Source organism: Boleophthalmus pectinirostris, unplaced genomic scaffold (genome assembly GCF_026225935.1).
Source record: "Boleophthalmus pectinirostris isolate CB_2022bp ecotype Guang Dong unplaced genomic scaffold, ASM2622593v1 HiC_scaffold_7, whole genome shotgun sequence".
Taxonomy (NCBI): domain Eukaryota; kingdom Metazoa; phylum Chordata; class Actinopteri; order Gobiiformes; family Gobiidae; genus Boleophthalmus; species Boleophthalmus pectinirostris.
In genome coordinates, this window is record NW_026571473.1 from 25,148,361 (window position 1) to 25,171,438 (window position 23,078).

At 38.2% G+C, this 23,078-nt stretch overlaps 1 protein-coding gene across 3 annotated transcripts in view; it reads right to left on the reverse strand.

Moving 5' to 3' along the window:
• The window catches only part of lpp (LIM domain containing preferred translocation partner in lipoma), a 171,964-nt gene that overhangs the window by 52,822 nt on the left and 96,064 nt on the right, over positions 1-23,078 (reverse strand). For all 3 annotated transcript variants that reach the window (XM_055165133.1, XM_055165135.1, XM_020918742.2), the window contains 2 exons: positions 19,525-19,782; positions 18,910-19,221 (listed from right to left, as the gene is read on the reverse strand). In XM_055165133.1, the coding sequence (XP_055021108.1) occupies positions 18,910-19,221; positions 19,525-19,782 (570 nt within the window). The remainder of the gene's footprint in view (positions 1-18,909; positions 19,222-19,524; positions 19,783-23,078) is intronic.

The following is a 23,078-nucleotide window of genomic DNA, read 5'->3' on the forward strand; positions in this document are numbered from 1 at the left end:
AGACAGGACAGCAGCTCCTTCTGCAGGAGACATGGACAGTAAAGAGTGAAGTGACATAGTTGGATAATCCTTCTATATCACTGTTTCCCAAAGACTGGGTTGCGACCATCAGGTAGGTCGCAAGAGATTTTTTTGGGCCGCCTTGTCACGATGCATGTAGATCTGCAATATACACATACTACATACATCTCTGCGCACCTCTCCCCGCTCCTCACTTTTTTGGCAGCACCGCCTTGCCTAACCAATTTTCTGTAGGAAACACTGATTACTGTTTTTCCTTGTTTAAAATTTGAGTACCATGTTTTTCAGACAGGCACACTTAAAATTCCTTAATTTTCAGTGCGCCTTATGTATTAATTCTGGTTATGCTTACTGACCTTAAACCAATTTTCACATATAAAGATACAAGAATGTAAAAAAAAACAAGGCACTCACTGGTTCAAAATAAAATGCCTTTATTAGTTTATGGCATGTCTTAATGGACAACTTAAAATGTCCCGACGCGTTTCAGCCTATGGCTTTCCTCAGGGGACAGGGGCTTTCCTCTTTTGTCCCCTGAGGAAAGCCATAGGCTGAAACGCGTCGGGACTTTTTAAGTTGTTCATTAAGACATGCCGTAAACTAATAAAGGCATTTTATTTTGAACCAGTGAGTGCCTTGGGTTTTTTTGCATCTTTGTACTGACTTCCCTTCCCAAAGAGCACCACTGAGTTGGATCTACTGTGTATTATCCTCTGGAGGTCCAGGAAAGGCTTCTCCTGAAACAATTTTCACATATATTCCACTGAGTTGTGTTCTTTAGTCTGGCAGAACCTGATGGCATCAGCACACAAGGAGCGAGCTGTTTTGTTGTTGTTTTTTTTAATTGCTTATAGTTTATGCAAATTAGCCATGTGGTTTTAAGTTTCGTTCTGTAAAATGTAAATAGATGTGTGAAAAGCTGCTAATGTCTATTGACTTGGGTCGTGAAGATTTGTGACTTAATATATGGGTCCCCAGAAAAAAAAAATTGGGAAACACTGCTCTATAGGACATTTAAGCAACTAAAAGAAAAAAATAAAATAAAATGCGTAAAATGTATAAATGTAATACCATTCCAGGCAACTGCATATCCATTAAACAAAAAAGTTACATTGTGGACATTTTTTTAGGAAGAGAGTTTCAACTTCAAATTTGCACAATTGTGAATTCTGTCAGGTGAATGCAGCTTGTTAGTGCCAGTGTCTGAATTTTAGTCCAGTACTTAGAGTTAAAATTCAGGACGCATTGAATAAAGTGTGTATCCCAAACCACTGAGCACCATAAAGCAAACACAGCTAAACGAACCCAGTTGCTACACACTAATCTGAGCGTAAAACAGGTCTTGTTATTCTAATGCTACGCTCAACCTTAAAACCATGGCTATTGTCAGTCCTGTTACAATGGCCTTGCTTAGCTTTTCCTGCAGGATCAGCACATACATAATCACATATTTACTCCCAGATTAAACACGGTGGATGGGATGATGGTCAATGGAGACGAATTTAAGAAAGAAGATTATGTCCGCTTCTAATCTCACTTGGATATTTTAGTCTCCAACACAATGGCTTTGTTTAAATTGGTCATTTAGTGTTGGACAGGCTTATTAGGATATTAGTAATAATTAACAGAAGACGGACTGCGTTGGTCAGGCTTCACAGGAATTATGGTATCTCTTGTAATTGAAGTTGTGAAAAAGCATTTGTTGTAAGCACCACTAAATGAGTGATTATGGAAGCTTAGCTAGTGTTTTAGCAAAGACAATGTGGGGATTGTTGGATCAGTCAGTACACAGTCAGTATACAGAGTTATGGCATGTGGCCTATTACACAAATACCTACAATCTGAAATTTGAGAAAGCAGAAAAAAAGACTCAGGTTTTTTTTCAGGGGTCTCAAAATTGACTTGTATTATAATGTTGTTACCTCAAAAACATACCCGGAGTTGTGTTTAGTTTCATTCACACATGTTAGAGTAATCCTTTATTATTATGGCACTTTGTCTACATTTTCAAAGCCCAAAATGCTCTGTTCCACCTTCAGACATCATGAAGCGGTAGTTTTCAAGTTAACAGCTACCTTAAAATTTAGTTCAGTAGAGACCGGAAATTCTAGGTCTGAAATGATCCAAATGATTCTAGTGAAGGTGTATGGAGTTTAAAAACACAGTGGAGGACTTCCTGGTGGAATGGAGTGTTTTCTGTTTCAGGAAACAATATTATAACCTAGAGCAGAAAATAGTGTAAAACGGGCCCTTTGTTTTACTTAATTTGTGCATGTTTGAATAATCCAGCATAATAGTCTTCTTCAGAACACAAAAAGACGGCCCCTAACCTCATGATGTCTTGGTCAAGTGTACCTGCTGGAACTAGAGGATTAGCCTATTTAGCATGTGCAAGTTGATTAAACAATGATTTTTCTTAAGAAGGATTAAATGGTAAAGGTGCTCTTGTATAAAAACATGGTTAACTTTGAATTCACTGCAAAGCTTTATAAATGGCTATCTTTAAAAGCACCATTTTGCATGTTATTTCTAAAAGCTATGAATTTATCACTTATTTGATTATGGACTCCAAAAGGCCATTTGTGAACAAAAGTGTGCAAAAACTGGAGCAAGGAACTTGAGTGGAGGCCATGGAGAGCTCCTTATTTTTGTGCCTTGTTCAGAAAAGTGAGCAACAGCAGTAAAGTGCTTTGTTATGCACAAACTGTGTCCAGCAGCATGTGAGGTCGCAGTGAGCTCCTGCTGCAGGTAATGTGTGTCATACACATCAGGGACAACTACAGCTTTTTTATATGTTAAAAGATCATTTATTGGTTACTTACTGATTACTTATATGCCAGTTCTTAATACATAATCAAATGCAGTATTATCTTTTTTAATATGAGAAACAGTTAAAAGGTGCACTCTGTAATATTTCTGGTGGATGGTTCGTCACCTGTTTGTCCCAATGGATATGTTATTGAAAAAAACTAAAACCAAAATCAAAAACCTTTAAAAGCATGTTTGCATGTCTCCATTGTTTAATGCCATTTTGTGGAACTCTCAAGGCAAAGCAAAAGCATTTTCATGTTATTGACAGAAAAGTTACACAGTGCACCTTAAAGCTGCCACTGATTGACACAGACTGATAATACAAATTATGTTTTGTCTGATAAATGGATGATGCATTTATAAAACTAGACAGGAATGTAAAAAACAAACATTGTGCATTGCATAATGCAGTGAAACATTCATTGTGTTTTACAGGTTGTGGGTAATCTGTATTATAGCTCTGCTCCACTCCATTACAGCACTGCAAATGAAGCTCAAGGCCACCTTCTGAGGAGCACCCGATAAATGTATGTTCTCCACAAACAAAATGGGTCATGCTGCTTCAGCTCCAATTAAACAGGAGGAAAAAATAACATTCAAGAGCAGAGCACTGAGCACCGAGTACACTGGGAGAATAAAAAATTCATCAATGCCATAATTGACAATTTCCACATTTACTGAAAGAGTACATAATATGAAGAATATACAATGGCATGTAAAAGTTGGACATTTCATAATGCCCAAAGTAACCATCATGCAATTAGGTAAAAACGATGACCACGATAAACAAGATTATGTAAAATTAAAAGTATTCCTCTCACATCTGAACTCAAACACAAAAATACACCAAGCAAGAAAATTCTGCCAGAAGCAATAGTTTGTTTTGGTGAAGGAAGTAATCACAAATTCATATTTTTGTCATACTTGATTGCTACTATATGTCTTGTCCACAGACGTCCACTTCCATTGGCTAATGCTCCAGCTTGGTATTCCAGATCTGAAGATGGATTTGGGACTGCTCCTGAGAGGCTGAGCAAATGACCCCACAGGAACAATCAAATCTACACACACAAATAACTAAAATGTATTTCTATCAATCAACCAACTTCCACCCACACCTAAATAAATGACCATTGTACCTGACTCCTGAAAACTACAGTACACTCATGTCCTTTTGGCTTTTGTATGATTGTGCTAAAGTAGGTCATCTGTTCAGCACTGACACATCGGGATTGTGAGAGGGGACGGGGATGCCACGAGCAATCAGGAAAAACAACAACAGGGGCAAATGACGGTACAAATTGTGAGGACGGAGATGGAGGAATTCTGGCATCTCTGTGTGCAATTACAGAGCTGAAGATAAGAGCAGGAAGCAGGTGTGGTTTGGCGGCCATTTTCTTTTATGTGCTCTTGGGTCTATATTTGAAGTCATGCGGTGGACAGTCTCACAGGTCAACTCCTTAAAAACCAAATCTGGCGAGGTACACTTCCCTTTCTGGTGTCTTTCCACTCGCCAAGAAAACCATAATATAGTGTCTTCTTAGCACCTAAAGAGAATTATAGAAGCAATCCAGGGCCAAAACGACTGCAGGCCAAGGTTGCACACATCTCAGCCAACAGGGGATGCTTTTGGGATGGGAAAAATGTTTCGAAAGTGGACACGTTTCATGGAGTCGGAGCCAAGCGTTGGGTAAGAGAGCTCTTGTGGACGGGGTGAGAGGGAGAGAGAGGAATTCAGCTCCAAAAACAATGTGAACTTGTTTATGTGTGAGAGGAGAGTGGGACGGAGGTGAGATGGAGACCGGAGGGAAGAGCGTGGTATATAGGACAGTAGGGGGCACCACTGTGAGGTAGGAGCTCATTCAGACTTACAGCAGCACTACAGCCTGCATGAATGAGAGAAAATAGGGACTCAAAATGGACAATGTTTGGTTTGACCTGTTTTTACTTAACTTTTAATTGAAGGAAAACGCTTCAAATTTGTGACAGATTTATGAACAGTTAAACATTGAAAATATTTTGGTTCCTCACATACAAGCAGAAGAGTTTTCAGTTATATGACTCTCAATCAATATTTTACACCATTTTGTTTCCCTTTAGAGATATGTTTATATGTTTATGTTGGCATTTCATTTACTTTACCAAAAATGTATGGTTTCAAAATGCATGTCACATATCAAGACCTGATTTTGTTGTTAATAAATCTGCAAATTATTGAAATTATGCGTTAATTACTTTTTTAAATTATTATTTTATGTTTACATAAATTGTTATTCTTTTTTATTTCAGGAGTGGTTGAAACTGACCAAAAGCTAAACTAAACTATAACAAAAATCACCAGTCATTCCTGGTTTAAAACATATATTTCATACACCTAAAATAAAGAAAAATAAAACAATAAAAACCTTGAGTTCCTCTCCTCTTCACATGGCGGAAGCTGAAATAAACAGTGTGTAGCTGAGCTCTGTGACAGCCATCGATCGTGGAGTTATTTAACGTCTGCTCCTGGTCTCTCCGGAGGCAGCGTGGCACGACCCTCTTATTTACGAGCTACACTTCTGATCTAAGGCCGACCCAATGAACCACCACAGCTACTACTTCAGAAAGCAAAGGTAAAGTGAATTTTAACTTAGCAAAGAATACTTGTTGTGAATGAGAGAGACCCAGCTGCAGTCGATGAGGCAGAGGTGAAGAAGGATTTGAAGCATCAATAGTCCAACTTGAATCAAAAGGAACAGTTGTTAGACAAGTGTTCTTAGTTTTAGAGAAATAGGCGGGGGTCCTTAGGTTTGGTAAAAAAAAAAATACTGATACCCAAGTACTGATTGATGCTAATCAATACTGAAAAAATAAAAACAATGTTTTGTCTTTTGTGAATAGTGTTACATAAGTCTTGATCTATCAAGTGGCCATCCGGTCAATGCCATTTCTCGTCTAAAGAAAAGCCTAAGAAAAAAAAAGCTGGACCTACTGGATGAGACAACACTGGGAATACTAGGCACCACAGTGGGGCAGCAGTGGCCTTAGTGGAAACTGTTGCTGTGTCCTTGTGCAAGGCACTCCACCCTCATAGTATGAATGTATGAATGGAAGCTGTGGCTACAGTAGTAACTTATTACTACTGAGTATGGCGTGAAAGAGTGTCCATATAAAATGTAATGCAGCATTAGTACTCAGAACTAGTATAACCAACCTGGGCTATGTCACATCACTATAAACAAAAAGAATAATAACACATACAATAAAATAAAATGGAGATAGATGATTTGTTAGCCAGACACAACCAAAATAAAAGTGGCTTGTTTGTGATTTACACACCCACCCACTACAGAGCATGTATTTAATACTGTTGTGTATGAGAATGTGCAGAACCCATTTGATTAATGACGCTGTGTCCATAACATTGACACAATAAAGATTATGAGCAGCACCTGTGTGATAAGTCATTCTGACGACAGCAGACGGACTCACACATGTGCCCGAATACCAACGCACCCAAGGGACCTCCACGACTACAAACGCCAGAGAAGAGCTGTCATTTCACTTAAACCAAAAGTTATTACAGGCAAAAATATTACTGCAAGTCAAATTTCTGTGATATTTATAGATCTGTAGTCTTTTAATCATTATGTTGATTAATCAATCAATGGTGTCTTAGTCAACCAAAATTTGTAAGCCAACTAATGATTTTTTTTTTAACTGTAAGGATTTACATGGAACAACCGCAGAAATTAGTGAGTGAGTGTGTTATCTAAAGATTTTTATTTTTTGGTATTTATATTTAAAATGGCAGATTAAATTTATGATTCACAAATTTAATCTGTATATAGATTCTTAGTCTAATAAATAGAGCTTCTGACACGCGCCTGTTGACTAATTTTACATTTCAGTATTAAATTTGTCAAAATATACAGTATTGAAAATACTATGGCCTTTTTTTTTTTTTATCATTTTAATTTCACATTCAAAGCAAAAATGACCTCTACAAGAAAAGTGGATTCATATATTGCATATTCATACATATGCAATTAGTCCATCCCATTAAAGCTGAGGTTAGATTCAGAAAGCAAAATAAATCTAAATTAAAATCATGTCTGTGGACAGCTAGCAAGCATACAAGGAAAGCCCTTCAATATGTGTTGTATGGGCTATAAAACAGAAATCAAGGTACAATGTTAACAAGCATCCGAGCACACAATTTACAGCACTAATTAGAAGAAGCAGGAGCTGTGCAGGAATAATCAATACAATCCACTGATAGCATGCTATATTTGTCCATTACACTGAGCCGCTGGTTAGGCTCAACAGGATGCATTCACTAGCAGCTATATTTACATAAGGAGTTGTGAGAAGCCTAGAAACAGCCTTTGGGAGCCTGGAGTGAGAGAGTGAAATCCAAGGAGGCCGCACAGATACGAGCTGCTGGTCTGACCTCTGTAAGAAGATCCAACACAGACCACCTCAAAGTCTGTGTCATCAAAACACTGGGTAGTACGCACCGCAGTAATGTTATAGCGTGTGTAGCACAGGCATTTAGCACTCGGGCAACAGGCTCTGACCTGCAAAAGAGCTACACCACGAGACATGGCACAGGGCAAGACATCTGTCCAGAAAAGTCAACGCGTCTCAGCAGTACAGCTATGGTATATAGATAATGTATTGGCAGTTTTCAGATTCTAGTAAGTGATGTTTTGACTTAAAAAAAGGTAAAAGCACAATTGCTAAACCTTATCATTTCTATTAATGACTGGAGCCAACAACACAGTGTATTACAAGCAATAGGTCAAAGAATTATAATGTATTGTCATAGTAATGTAGCCTGATTCATCAGTCGGTTTCACTTCGTGGAAACCTCACAGCATTAGGATTCGTTCGCTTAACAGTAGGCAGGTACATTTTTTTATTTAACCATTCCCTGCTATTTGGTCATGACGTATGTAATGCGCCAAGTCCCGCAATGACCAAACAATGATCAAACATTCTCTTTGTTCCGGTTTTAAATCCTCAATCTCAGGAATCGTTGCCAACGCAGAATGTATGGCTTCGTCTACATCCATCTCGACCGCCAAACCCAAACAGGTGCTTGAGTACTAATAGTAATGGTAGGTGAGGGTCAAATATATACATTTTATCTTAACCAATACAGGGAGTTGTGAGTTATGATAGCGTTGGGTTGCTTTGAAATAAACCTGGCTAAAATGGTTTGACAATGGCCATTATAATTAACTCTTTCATTCCCTTATGTAAATGTTTCTGTATTGTATTTGTTATTTTATACTTTCACACATTTTAGACAGTGTAAAAAATCAAGACATTTTCTGGAAAAACGTTAAAGCACAAATTCCATCTACTATTTCAGTTAACTGGCTAGTGTCTTGGGTTTGTCCCCCTAAGGCCCATAGGTGCAGATTTAAAAAAGTCAGTAATGTTGCTCACCAGCTACATCATGAGAGAAAATGGTGCCAGTTTGCACACAGTGAAACATATCAGACAAAAACTATACTATTCTGAGAGTGAATTTGTGATCAAATTATTTCTTTCAGTCACAATACTATTACAGGAAGAACAAAATTGGAATTGCCTGGCGGAAAATTACAGATTCTTGAACAGCAGTAGCCCCAGTGGTGAAAGGCCAGAGCAGTGTGATAGTTTTATTTTTGTATCCCTGTTCCTATGAGTGTGTCTCACTTCACCAAATATAGATTTTGTTTGTAAATGTCCTAAAACCTGATGTTGGCTTCTAATTATATATTCTCTGAGATCCATTTCATCAAAACAACACTTAAAGAAGCATTATTTGTCAATCATCACTTTGTAAGGCTCGCTCCTATAGCCCCTTGGCGCAAATAAATCACTTTAAAAAACAGATCTGACTTGTTTGTGGCATTTGAATGGAAAAGATGTGTCAAATGTGTGGCAGGTTTTCAATGTGCACCATTCTGCATTTGTCAGTGTCCTGAGGGTGATTCACAAAAACTATTCATTCAATGCTTTCTATATAAGTGGTGTCCCTCTTTCTAAATATGCAATAACCAACAACTAGAATGTGTCACTTTCAGAGGACCAGAAGATTTAGTTTATTCTGATGGCAAATACACAGTGATTTACAGTGTAAGATATAACGTTAATTATGTAAGATTAGTACGTAAACAAGTTTGACAAATGTAAAAACTTGACCATTTGATTAGACATTTCATTTCTTTACATTACCATTAAGACTCAAAGCAATGATTAGCACAAATATTTTCTGTATTTAAACATACATCATATTAAACTATGTTGGCTGTAAAGGTGGTTATGAAGTGACATCACAAACTATGACGTAGGGATGATACTGACATATAACAGTACCGATCCAGAAGAATTTGCTGGATCCTTGTTGGATATATAAATTGATGTCAAAAGACTAGTGATAGCCTGATTCATCAGTCAGTTTTACGTTGTGGAAACCGTCTGAATTTGCAGCATTAGAATTTGTTCGCTCGACCGTAGGCGGGTACTTTTTAAATTTAACCAATCGCTGCTATTCGGTTGTAACATGTAATGACATGTAACATGTAATGAGCCGCTAACACGGCTAACTGGTATATTAAGCTTTTCCCAAAACCCGTGGGAAGCAGGGCAATAACATCTTTCCCCTTGATAAAATTCACCAAACATTCTCTTTGTTCTGGCTTTAAATCCTTGATCTCAGGAATCGTTGCCAACACAGAATATATGGCTCTTCGCTGATTGGCTGGTGCCCAGACTCGCACTTCCAGGGTTCTTGCAAACCTTCTAGTGTATTCTGATTCCTGACCTAGTCGCTGGAGAGAAATTAAATTGAGCGGAGGCACTAGGTGGCGCCAGTCTGGCAAGGTGGTAGTTGGCCCAGAAGTTAAATAATGTTTGAACTTTTATTCATACAATGCTGTTCTGAAGTTAGTTGAGGGATAAATAACAGCTATGTCAGTTTTAGCTGAAGTTCATTTTGTTTTAAGGAAGGAAGTAAATGCTATTTTCAGTCTCTGCACTGGTATCGGTTGATATCGGGTATCAGCAGATACTTAAACCCATAATATCGAAATCTGAAATGGAACTGAAAAAGCCTGATCGGTACAGCCCTACTATGATGTATGCTGGTGATAAAAAACACTTTATTGCCATTGCAAGGAAGCAAATAGAGAAGAAACCATCACACACTCGAGATATTTTATATTATTTAGTGCTCAAATAGCTGTCGGAAGTGAGCTATAGAAAATACTTGATCCTAAACAGATGTATTTCTAAGTTAGTATGTATTCCATATATCTCGTCCTCTCTGAGTGCTGAACTGCCCTGTAATAGCACCTTGTACTTGACTACTTGTACACAGTACCCTCAAAATATAATCTATGACCCCGCTGTAATCCCACACTCAGACTGGCAGCTTTTTTAGGATCTGTCCCGAGTTCTAAGGTTAAGGGCATCTGAGGTCAAGTATGTGAGGACAACACACGAGTATGATGTTAAGGGGCCAACTGTTCACACGTCTTTCCAGGCAGGGTCAGGTATCAAAGGCATACGTGGTTAGACATTTCTAAAGATTTCTGGCTAATAAAACAGAATAATAAAGTCTGATCAAGTCTGACACATTTCTGCAACTACTTTTCAACAAAAGTAAAAATCTTGCCTGTAGCTTTTATGCCAATCATTTCCCATCCAGAATCACAATTACAAAACAAAACATTTTGACATTTTTTAAAATAAAGTCAGATGCTGGTTTCACTTCTGTAGCAAAAATTGTAAGTATAACCTCCAAATACATCCAACAAACATATTGTGATGTGAGATTTTGATTGAAATGTAGTTATACAATTAAATTAAATGTATAAAGGAAGTAAAATGTATGTAATGGACATAGCTAACTCACTAGTCGCCGCATTCCGACTAGGAAGTAAGCACGAGCATTCTTTCGGGTCCATTGACTCCAGCTTCAGTTCACTTTGCTGCCGTCAGGCTCATTATTTCGGTCTTAAAATGTTTGTATTAACCTGCTCTGCATGATCCTGGTGTTATTATTTTGTTTGTAAATCAGTTCCTATTCCTAATATGGAACTTGGCTCCAATTTTGCAACTATAACCTTAAGCCTCAGTGAGCTTCATTTGACTGGACATCACTATGGGTGATGTTGCAGTCCCTTAGTCTCAACACGTGTGCCTGAATACCAACGCACCCAAGGGACGTCCATGACTACAAATGCTAGAAGAGCTGTCATTTCACTCATAGCAAAAGTTATTATGAGCAAAAACATTACTGCAAGTCAAATCTCTGTGATATTTATAGACCTGTAGTCCTTTAATCATTAAGTCGATTAATAGGTCGATGGTGTCTTAGTCGACCAACTTTTGTAAGTCAACTAATGATTTTATTTACACTGTAAGGATTTACATGGAACAACCACAGAAATTTGTTAAAAATTCATTAGTTTACATTTCATTATTAAATTTATACAGTACAGAAAAATACTATGGTCTTAGTTTTTTTTATTTTGATATTTTGTCAGTAAATCAGTTCCTATTCCTAATATGGAACTTGGCTCCAATTTTGCAACTATAACTTTAAGCCTCAGTGAGCTTCATTTGACTGGACTGGAGCCAAACACTATGGGTGACGTTGCAGTCCCTTAGTCTGACACATGTGCCAGAATACCAACGCACCCAAGGGACCTCCACGACTACAAACGCTAGAGAAGAGCTGTTATTTCACTCATAGCAAAAGTTATTATGGGCAAAAATGTTACTGCAAGTCAAATTTATGTGATATTTATAGACCTGTAGTCCTTTAATCATTAAGTCAACTAATCGGTTGATGGTGTCTTAGTCAAACAAAACTTGTCAGACAACTAATGTTTTTATATACACTGTAAGGATTTACATGGAACAACTGCAGAAATGAGTGAGTGAGTTATATAAAGATTTGTATTATTATTATTTTTTTATTTTTTTTGGTATTTATATGTAAAATGGCAGATTAAATTTATGATTCACAAGTTTAGTATGTACATAGATTCCTAGTCTGATACAAGGATACTTTATAGTTTTGAGGGCTATTGACATGCCACCTTTGACTAATTCATCAGTTTATATTTCAATATTAAATTTGTCAAAATGTACAGTATAGAAAAATACTATGGTCTTTGTTTTTTTTGGTTTTTTTTGTCTGTAAATCAGTTCCTATTCCTAATATGGAACTTGGCTCCATTTTTGCAACTATAACCTTAAGCCTCAGTGAGCTTCATTTGACTGGACTGGAGCGGAACACCATGGGTGACGTTGCAGTCCCTTAGTTCACTTCTTTACACAGTCTAACAGATTTTATTCACTCCCTATTGTGCTCTATGCAACCCCAAAATAAAAAGGCACCTCTCCTTGACCCTGTCCAAATCCGCCATAGAAACTGTATTAAGACTATGAAGGACAGATCCCACATGACGTTTTGGACACTTTGGTAATCGCCGCATATGTAAATGTTCATGGGCAGGTCAAAAGGGGGAAGTGTCCGGCGCTGAGAGGCAGTCGCGTCACATTTTTAAATATGTTTGACAGTGGAAACCCTCGTTGACCTTCTAGGGGGCTTTAAAGGGCTGCGAGGATTGAGCGGTTCAAAATAATCCTGTGCTGTCAACTGTCACTCAAGATCAGCTATAACACAAGTCATCATCCAGATTAGCTCCCTTCCCAACACACTACCAAAACACATAGACTCAAGTGGCGTGCAAACCGGCAGCCATTTAGATTTTTTCTGTCTTATTATTATGACAATGAAGAAGTGGATTTGGGTAATTAAGAGTCCTCGAGGTGTAAGTGAATAGCTGTATTTACACCTTAGCTTTTGCGTTGGGGTTTAGAAAGGGGAGACAGCCAAAGCTAGCATGACTAATTAACCATAGTCCGCTTCCATCTTAATACTTCTCGGACTTCTAATGACGCTGACCTTCCATGAATGCACTCCATTACGAGCAATGAACTGCTTAATAAAGTTCTCAATCAAAGTCACGTTCTCCGTATTGACTGCAGTTCACGGACTGCGCAAAAAAATGTCTCTGATTCTTGTTGTGAAATGTGTAAATAACTGCTGTAATTGACTGTGTTTTGGTTCATCTTTGAGCTGAGATTAAAAGAGGCATGACCCGGCCCTTTTTAAGAAGATTTTACACCATTTATGCGTATGAACATGTCACATCTCCGGGCAAAGTTGACAGATTTTTTTTTTTTTTTTTTGCTTTCAATTTTTAATCTGGCTTTTAAATGGGAAGCTCTTTCGTCGTGGCTTTTCGGCGCGATTGTAGCAAAGATCAGATCGAGGCATGTGCAAGTAAACAAAACTAACAGAATAAAAAAAAAGATTAACTGTTATTTAAATGGAACTAACAACTGCTAATGTTTGTAAGCAGGGGTCACAGAGAAGGTCTTACCATTGAAATCTGAGTGCATAGACAGCACTCAGGATCATCCTCGCAGTGGGCAGGATCTGAACTGAGTTTGAACTGAATTAGGGGGTTAGTGAGGTCATCATGGAGTTAAATCTAGGTTTTAGTATATCAAAAGAAGGTTCTCTTTCTATCGAGGCAGATCTCATGAAAATGTATATCTTAAGAGCAAGTAATGTTGCCAGGGACTATTGAACAGACAAATGTGCTAGGTGTGATGTGGGGGAAAAAAAACTGTTGCCCAAGGTGAAAAGAGTCTGTGTTATAGCAGAAAAAGGAAAACCAAGGCAAAGCAACATTTTCTTTAACAGCCGCGAAACTGTAAAAATCTGAATCAAAAACAAGTTGTAAACTGTAAGTGAACAAAATTCGTAATCTGGGAGTTTTCTTGCAGTGTGGTTCAATATTAAACAATGAAGAATAATAGTGCATTTTTACTATTATAAATATCAAACCTATAAAAATACAGGTGGAAATTACCTCAAATGCTACCACCTGGCACAATGCATCTCTCCTGATAAGGTTAATGTATATTGTGCACTGTCCCTGTCTCATAAATAAACAAAAAATAAATAAATGAACTGATAAATGTTGAGCTGACTTTTGAATGTCCCTGGTCATGGCTCAAACATAGACTGTATACATAAATAACTAATTACATGACATAACTAACATGCTAGCCACTGCGTTCCAAATACGAAGTTCACGTGGGGGCTCTTCTGGCTCCTACTGACCCTGGTTCCCATTGATTTAATTTAGAATATTGTCTCCACTCTCTCTGTAAATGCTGCTGTGAGCCTTGTCATTTTGGTCTTAAAATGTTCATATTAACGCGCTTTATATGATGATGATGATTTTTTTTTTTCTATTTCGCTATTCTGTCCATTAAAAAAAATATCCTATTCATAACATAGAACCTGGATCCAAATTTGCTCCTATAACCACGAGCATCGCAAGCTTTATCTGAGTGTGAACACTATGGGTGATGTCACACTCGCTTATTCCACTTCTTTATACAGTCTATATGTCAAGGGTGTCAAACTCAAATTCACAGAGGGCCAAATTAAAAACTGGGACTAAGTCGTAGGCCAAGTTAAATATTTATTAAAAAATTTCACAACATCTGCATGTTTTCTCTTATTTTGAGATATGCTTTTCTTATTAAAATAAATCTTTAATAATAGTTTTGCTTAAACACTGAATCCAGAACAAGCATAATATAAAATAATTTAAATTTTTTTAAAATAAATAATGTCTCTATAGCCTATCTGTAGCCGACGGGCAGCTCTGATACATATTTGATATGATCTCACGGGCCAGATATAATTATATCGCGGGCCAAATTTAGCCCCCGGGCCTGAGTCTGACAGGTCTGGTCTATGGGCTCAACTCACAGCAAAAAGGTAAACACAACAAATATAAACAAAATCTTATAACATGACGCAGGGCCAAGATTACTTGAAAGCACTATAAGGGTTTTGATCCCGGTTTTAATTTGGTCCCACAAGATTATTATCCACTGTAGATGTGAAGAAGAAAAACAATATATTAGAGGCACAATGTGTACGTGTTATTGTTGCACATAATTATATAGGCTCACATCTATAAACAGTCATTTGAACAATTTGAATGATTTTGTAATAATACATTGTGATCTGTCTTACAAAGTCATCTCAGAGACTATGTTTGAAATGTATTTTTTTTTTGTCCTGACTCATCCAAGTTATTCAGATGCTATTATTGCTCAGTAAAAATACATTTGGATTTCAGTTCTAAATAGTCCACTTTTTACAAAGAACCATACTGCGATCATTTAATAATAGATAATAGATTTTGTGAAAGGAACACAATTGTGATTTGTGGTATAAGGGAATAAGGAAGTCAATGGAAGTCAGTTTAACAAAAAGGGGGCTCTTCTTTGCAGCGATGTTCTCAATTGTATACATATACGTATATTTAGAAGGAGTATGCTGCTTCTATAAAATTAGTATTTGCTTTTATCTGATATCAAAGAGCTGCACACAAACCTATTAGGCCACCTTTTTGAACGTACTACACTGGGACTGCAGCAAGCTTTTCCAGCAAAATGTAGACTTTTGTTTGGTACAAATATAATTAGACTTATTTTTAAGATATGGCTGCGATGTTGAAGCTAATTTGTATTTAGTAAAGTACAGTCCTTGATGAGCTATTCCCACAGGCTGTGAGGCCCAGTTTGTATTTTGAAACGGCATAAAATCCTTGAATTAAACAAAACTCAAGGGCCTTGCACTTTCCAGAGATTGTCGGCAGCTGGATATATTGAGATTATAATAGCTGTCTCTGTGGTATAGTTCTCTCTCTTGTAAGGGACCACAGTAATTTGTAATTTTTCTCAGTCAATATAAGCGTTCTATAAAAAGGTCTGAGGAAGGCAGTGGCACAGAAAAAGTGCACGGACTAGCTTCTCATTACAAAGATGCACTTAAATCAAAACTACTGAGCAAATTATCAAACTTATTCACTAAAATGGCAGGTCACTCAAGGTGTTACATGTGATGAGGATATGAATAATTACAATTCATTATAACAGAAGTCAATACAATGTGGTTTTAAGCACAAAATAATACAAATTCCTAATAAAGTATGCAGGTTCTATAAGAGGTTTAGAATTAATATCTGTTCAGTAACATTTTTTGACAGCCCTACCCTACAATCAAATCTAAGAAACTGCTTTTAAATATCTTGTAATGACTCCTTTTTAATGTTGTATTATGTTTTAAAACATAAAGGCCTGGTTGAAATAAATCCATACATATAGAACATGGCATTACTGTATCCTGTAATGAACATGAGTGCTCTTTTATGAGACAAATGAAGTCAGATGGAGCAAATCCCCAGCAGACAGGAACGCTGAAAAATTCATAAAGGTTAAACTAACTGTTTGTTGAGAACGTTTCAATGAAAGATGGCATGCAGCTCCCCACTGTATACATCTGAGGCCGTGGAGGAAAACAAATGCGCAAATACACAAATACACACACTATATGGAGATTAATGTGCAAACCAGGAAGCACTGCACTCAAAGATATGTTATTGACCTACATTGCTATTCAAATTAATTTATGCTTTTGTAAATTGTGCAAAATGTGCTAGGGTGCATATAAAGCTATGTGTAAGAGATCATTGATTATTAATAAAGAAATGGCTGGAGGCAATACGTGAACTACTGACATTTACGGTCATTTACACACTTTTGAAGCTTATTTGACTAAATAAATTGACTTAACGTAATACAGAGCCCAACACACATAGTATTCACTGATAACTGTAGGTTTTAGGAGAGGTATACAAAAGACTGACACAGGCTCTTACATGGGAACGCTGTCATAATTTCTACTGAATATACAGTAATTGCAAAAAAAAATATGCATACCAACTTGTAGCAGGTGACACTTGTAGCTCTCTGTCCCACAGAAAATCTTTCAGAATTTAAGATAAACATGAGTCTGATGCGGTTGTACACTTGGCAGCAGCTTATAGAAATATTTAGTTTTTATCCACAATAGAGTGAAAAGTGAAATTACACACTAAATTATTATTCAGCATACATTAGCAGAGGAGGCATAAATAAATGTTTTAAACACAGTGCTTGAGTTTGCTATATAAATCTAATCTATGACACCCGTGGATCATTATGGTATAATTTGGACATTTTAAATCTCGCCTTGATTTAAAACGACTTAATAAAAGAAACTGACTTCCACCAACTCTACTGACTTCCACGTTAGAGAACTGCGGTGCCCATTGTGTGCTGACGTCTCCATAAACGTCCATAAACAAAGAGCCGTGAAGTTGTCAGCACCTCCCGATGAACAGCTGCAGATCAATCTAGTAAGTAGCAGATTTTTTTTTCATTTGTCACACCGCCAAATCCTACATGCATCTTTAACAAAAAAAAATTAATTGGAGAATGAAATAAGTACCGAACAGTGGGCAAACACTGGTGGTTGTGAAAATGGTGGTTGATCGGACCAATGGAGTACAAAGATCACTCTAAATACAACTTTGAGAGGGTAAATGAGAAGGTGTAATTCTTTATTTTGCATAATAGGTCAACTTTAAATCAAACGATGTTTGGAGACACCTGATGAATGGGTCAATGTAACAACCAAGTAACAACTCTAACACATAACCAGTTATTTTAGATTTAGGACTTAAGGAAACTTGAGGTCTAATCGATTCAAATGGAATTAAAAAAAGCTGGTCTCTGCAGTAGATCAATGAGGCCTCATATCCCACAGAGGTTTAGATAAGACAACTTGAAGGAAAGTGAGCAGCGTATTCTCTGTGGAGGTTTTCCAGGATATCACACTCTGAAAAACCCCAGAGTGTGAGGAGAACAGGCTAGAGGATTAAACGTCCCAACAGGTTCACAGATGATCAGAGGTGACAGCACAGTTAGACCACAGAGACACCAGACCATAAGAGGAAGAGAGGAGAGACTTGGCATTTAAGAACTTATCTGGAGACATTATGTTAAATAAGGTACTGTGGTTTTAAGATGTCAGTGTTTTAATAACTATCTACTAAGAGACAAAAAGGTGCATTTACAAAACCTTTACTGAAAAATGTATTCGTGGTTATGAGTTTTGAGTACTTTTGGTGTGACTGGTGGCAGTCAGAAAATATATAAGGCTACGTTTATATGATGACGGTCTGAACAGAAGAGGGAAAAGTGGCGTCACGCCTTCACTTTTTATTCCGCGTTTAGATGAGCATTTTCGGGGGGAAATCTGCGTGCATACGGTGACGTAAAAGTGTACAGAATTGGATTGGAATTTGATATGAATGCCAGGCAGCTATGGCTACATAAAACCCAAAACATGCTACATAGGTCTCCAGGAAGAACAGTTGATAGCTAAGGTCAATTAAATACAATCAATCAATTAATCTGCCCAGGCACTACAGGTGGAAATTAGCACTGGTGCTACAACCTGGTACAATGCGTCTCTCCTGTTAAGGTTAATGTAAACAAATAAATAAATAAATGTTTGTTTCTGTGTACTCTATGTATGTGTCATTAACGCGTACACGACGTGAGAAGATCTGACCAGAGTTTTGCGTCTTGGGCAGTGTAGACGGAAATGTTACGACGGAGTGTATTCAACTTATCCACTCTGGAGGGTGGTTTCAGAGTTTTGCGTTTTTAAGCCTAAAAAACTCTGTCACCGTCTAAACAAAAGGTACTTCTGATAAAATATTTTGTCGTTTTTACCCGCAAGCGTTCACGTGTAAACAGGCCCTAATACAGTAAAGCAGTTTGAGTGTCCCGAATGGTGCTGTGTAGATAAATCCAGTGCATTAAAATTATTATTCACTAGGTTTGTCACATAATAGTGTTTTTCACAATTGCTAAAAATAGATTGTGACCTCACATTGCAAAGCTTTATGGGATACCCCTTAAATAAACAAACGTTTAACTTTTCCTATACAGTTTCTGGTTTTACAGTGTTTAAATGCAGAATGTGAGCAATGTGCTGGTTCGTTTGTTTAAGGTTGTCTGTCTAGAAAAATTGTAGACGTTTACAACTAAATAAACTTCCAAACTAGTAAAATCAATATACAAATTCTGAACTCGTGTTACCTTTGGTGGCACAGCTGGTCCAGGGGCGTAGGGTGCCAGACTGGGTGGGACGTCTGTGATATAGGTCTTCTTGGGTGCTCCTTGCTGGTACCCTTGGTTTGGGGCAGGCTCTGGTCTCCGGGGCTGCTGCTCGGGATACCCTCCATGGCTCATGGGAGAGAAGCCCGGCTGTGGGGGTCCGTAGGCGAAGTCGGGACCCTTGGGCTGGGCGGGCATGTACTGGACCTGAGCTGGGCTGCGGATAGGGTGCTGATTGTACCCCTGTCCTGCCGGGGAGGGGTGCTGCTGGGGTCCTGGCTGGGCAGACCTCACCTGAATTTAAGTGAATGTCTTTAATATCACAAATGAAAATCTGCAAAGAAAGTCAATCTATCCATGTTTTTCAGAATGATGAAAAATTTGGACCATTGCCACAATAAATATTCAAAACAAAATCTTCTATATTTCGAATGGTGAAAAGACAACTATGAATTTTAATGAAAAGTAAGAAATAGTAACAATATTTGCCAATATTCGAAAAGCATTAAGGATAAATTTGTTTAGTCTTACCATCTCAGAAATATTGATGTTTACAGGTGGCTATAATGTTTTGTATATTGTACTCCAATGGCTCACCTGCACATTAAAAGTGGGCTGGCTCGGGGTGGATGCAGTGGCGTAGGAGGCGGGCACAGGCTGAGGGGCAGGGTGCTGCTGGGACACTGGTTTGGTTGACGGGGCAGAGGAGGGGGGAGTGGACTGGACTGCAGCGGGGGACTGGGGTTTGGGGGTGGACTTCTTGGTGGCGGTGAGAGGAGGCTGAGTGGGGATCACCATTCGTTTGTAGCCGGTCACAGGGGCATTTGGAGAGGAGGTGGCTGACGTACCAGAGTTCTGCAAAACACAATATAGATTATGGTAATAAGAATATTTATTTCAGCTGTATTTTGATACAATTTCTTCAACTTGGTCTAGTTGGTGGGTGGATGACTCATTTCGCTGGCTTATTCTCTTAAATAAATTTCATGTTATTATTTTCTCCTCTCCCTACATCACACCTCAAACCAAACTCAGACAGAGCTGTGCAATCACATTTGTTTATTTCAGTGACCCATGCGAAATTAAAGAGCTCACTGGTCACCTAATATTTAGAAAAAAATCATCTCATCTCAGAATAGCATAGTTTAATGCTTTGCTCACCGATTCTACAGAAATCCACTGCATTTTCCAGTCAGCTGAGCTTTGTTTTTCCATTCTTTTTTAAGCATTCATGCATGTCCCTGATTGGCTAATTCACATATCGACACTGTTGGGCAAGTTACTTCAAAACTGTAATGTGTTCCTTATTACTTGTTACTGTCATTTCAAAGTAATTTGTTCTAAAACAATATTACTGCATTTAAAATGTAAGGCATTACACAAGTATTGCAGCACTTTTAAGTTCCTCTCAACAAAATAGCTGTCGCTGATCATCAAATAACAATCAGTGAGTGAAAATGCCAAACTTTTACACCATATATGGACTGAACCAGGACTAAACCTGGACTGAACTGAGGACTGAACCAGGACTGAACCAGGACTGAACCAGGACTGAACCAGGACTGAACCGACTGAACCAAGGATTGAACCAGGATTGAACCAGGACTGAACCAGTATTAAACCAGGTCCGGGCCCGTCCAGACAATCGGAACCGCTGCTATCATGGTGATTTGAGTGAATTTGTATAAACCATCACTTCAATCCAGGTTCAAAAAGCATTGTAGTGAGCATTACTGACATTTGTACCAAGTACAATATTACCATTTTTATCCCTGTAATGCCTAACATTACTGTGTTACAGCAAAAAGCAATGCAAAACAGTAATTTGTTACTTTTATAACGTGTTACTCCCAACAATGTACATCGATCACACCCATTTGAATTTGAGGAGATAACCTGTAACCAGACTCACATATTGGTGAAGTGTGTATTATGGATCTCAAGCGAGTGTTCAATTAATTACATAGAGCCTGATGTGGGATATTTCAGTTTACTGTAAGGTAACTAACACGCATGAACTAAAGGCACTTGAAATCCAAACAGTAGTAATTCATATGTTTTATAAATGTACACAAAAGACAGTCCATTGGAGCTTGCACACATTATACAAACACAACCATGTAAAAGTTACCATCTCTGGGTCTATTAATTACACCGCTGATGATAATGAGACGGTTTTATTTAGCGACAGTTTAGCCTGCTCTGACACAGTTTGAGTCAATGCGGTTCTCCCTCGACAGCACTGGCCATCCACAGCGTGCGGGCAGCAGTAATCTATGGCTAATAAAGCAGGAGAGCGGGGCATAAATAGTGGGGCAGAGGGCGCCCTGACAGCGGATTGGCAACAGCACATGACACTTGTGCTGAGTCGGACGGCCCGGACGGGAACAGAGCTAAATCACAGAGATTTGTGGAGCTGCTGTTCCTGAAGAGAAGGCTGTAAAAGAGCTACACGCCACTGCAGAGAGAGGAGGAGGAGAGAGGGCTACAGACAAACACTGATTCACGGGGACTTTATATGGACTACGGAGGACTATAACCGTCAAAAGGAACTGCCTTTGGGTTTAACTGGGTTTACAGGAACAATAAAACACAGCAACATTCTTTTACAAAATAAGAGTGGAGTTCATTTGGTCACAAGAAGTTTGAATTTTTATGATTTATTTTCTTAGATTTGATCACCTTTATTCTTACTTAAGTTAATCAAGCGTAGACGAAAGAACGGAAACTTAAAGCTGCACTGTGTAACTTTTCCGTGGGAGGGTCTAACAACAAATTGATGTTACGCTTTGCCAGGAAGCTTCTACTACACTATGACACTAAATCTGTCTTATCTTTCTCCACACTAAGAAGCAGGTGATGCCAGCAGGCCAAGTTACAGGTCAGATCTGTGGAGAGGAGACAACAATGCATATAAGAAAGCATGTTTTTAAGGTATTTTTGAGGAATAAAAACAACTAAATGTAAGATTAGCCCTACTGTGGACCATTCCAGGCAATCAAAGCAATAACATTTCCATCGAGACAAGAAGAGTTATAAAGAAAAGTGGCATAGTGCACCTTTAATCTCTTCTAAACTCTGATTAACAGCATGGTGGTCTTGTTTTTGCTGAGGTCCATACTGTTACTCAACCTTTTGTGTAATTTCTGTGTCAATTTTGAAACATTAAGTCCCTTTGGCATCATAATAATAAATTAATAAAACAAAATACTTCTCCATTCTTCCATGTACAACTCACTTTTGCATATGTGGCTGTATCTGGCATTGCATCTTGCGTTTTATGGACATACCAGCGTCAATTTTCTGTATGCAAGTTAGCTAGTTGGTTGGTTGACTCCAGACTAAATACTTTCAGCAGAATTTCAAATAGTTTTGGCTACTCCTGCTACACTAGTTCCAGCATGGGGCCCTGTATAGGCTCATATCTCAAACTTGAGTCTTGAAAAGCAGTGGACTCCTCTGACCCAGTGCAGTTTTATGGAGACATCAGCTGCGCCCCGAGTGTGTCTCATGTAAGTAATCATTGTTTTTGCCCTCCGCAGCACAAGATCGGTGTCAGACGTCAGGCCGCTCTAAAAAGGGCCCGTCATTAACCTTGGATGGCCTTATTAGGTTAGAGCCTGCAGCCAAAATTCACAGTCAATTACTAAATCTTCAGCACACAGGGAGCAGAAAGCCAGACTGGTACAGACTGGAGTCACTGTAATGTGTTTTTCTGAAGAGATGTAGTATGAACTGGGACAGAGGCAATGATTTTCACTGACCTCTGATCTGCACTCTGCTAACCCAGAACTGAAATTGTGTAGAAACATGTGAAATTGTGGACTGCTTTCACATAACATCAGAACATCCCAGATCTGCTATTCATGGATTTCAGCTTTCTGTTACAGGTGACGTTTTGAAGACTTTTCACCATTCAAGTTGTCAATTGCTATGTCAACATTATGAAAGCCATGGACACTTTAAGGCTGGGGATCTGTTATCTGCTTGTTTCTTTGGAGATGTCATTGCTCTGCCTGGAATGTTCCACAGTATGATATTTATTCAATTACAGGTGGTTTTATAACTCAAAAATACCTAGAAAAACAGGCATTCTGACTCTAAGCAGGATTTCCTCTCCACAGATCTGACCTGTAACTTGGTCTGGTTTG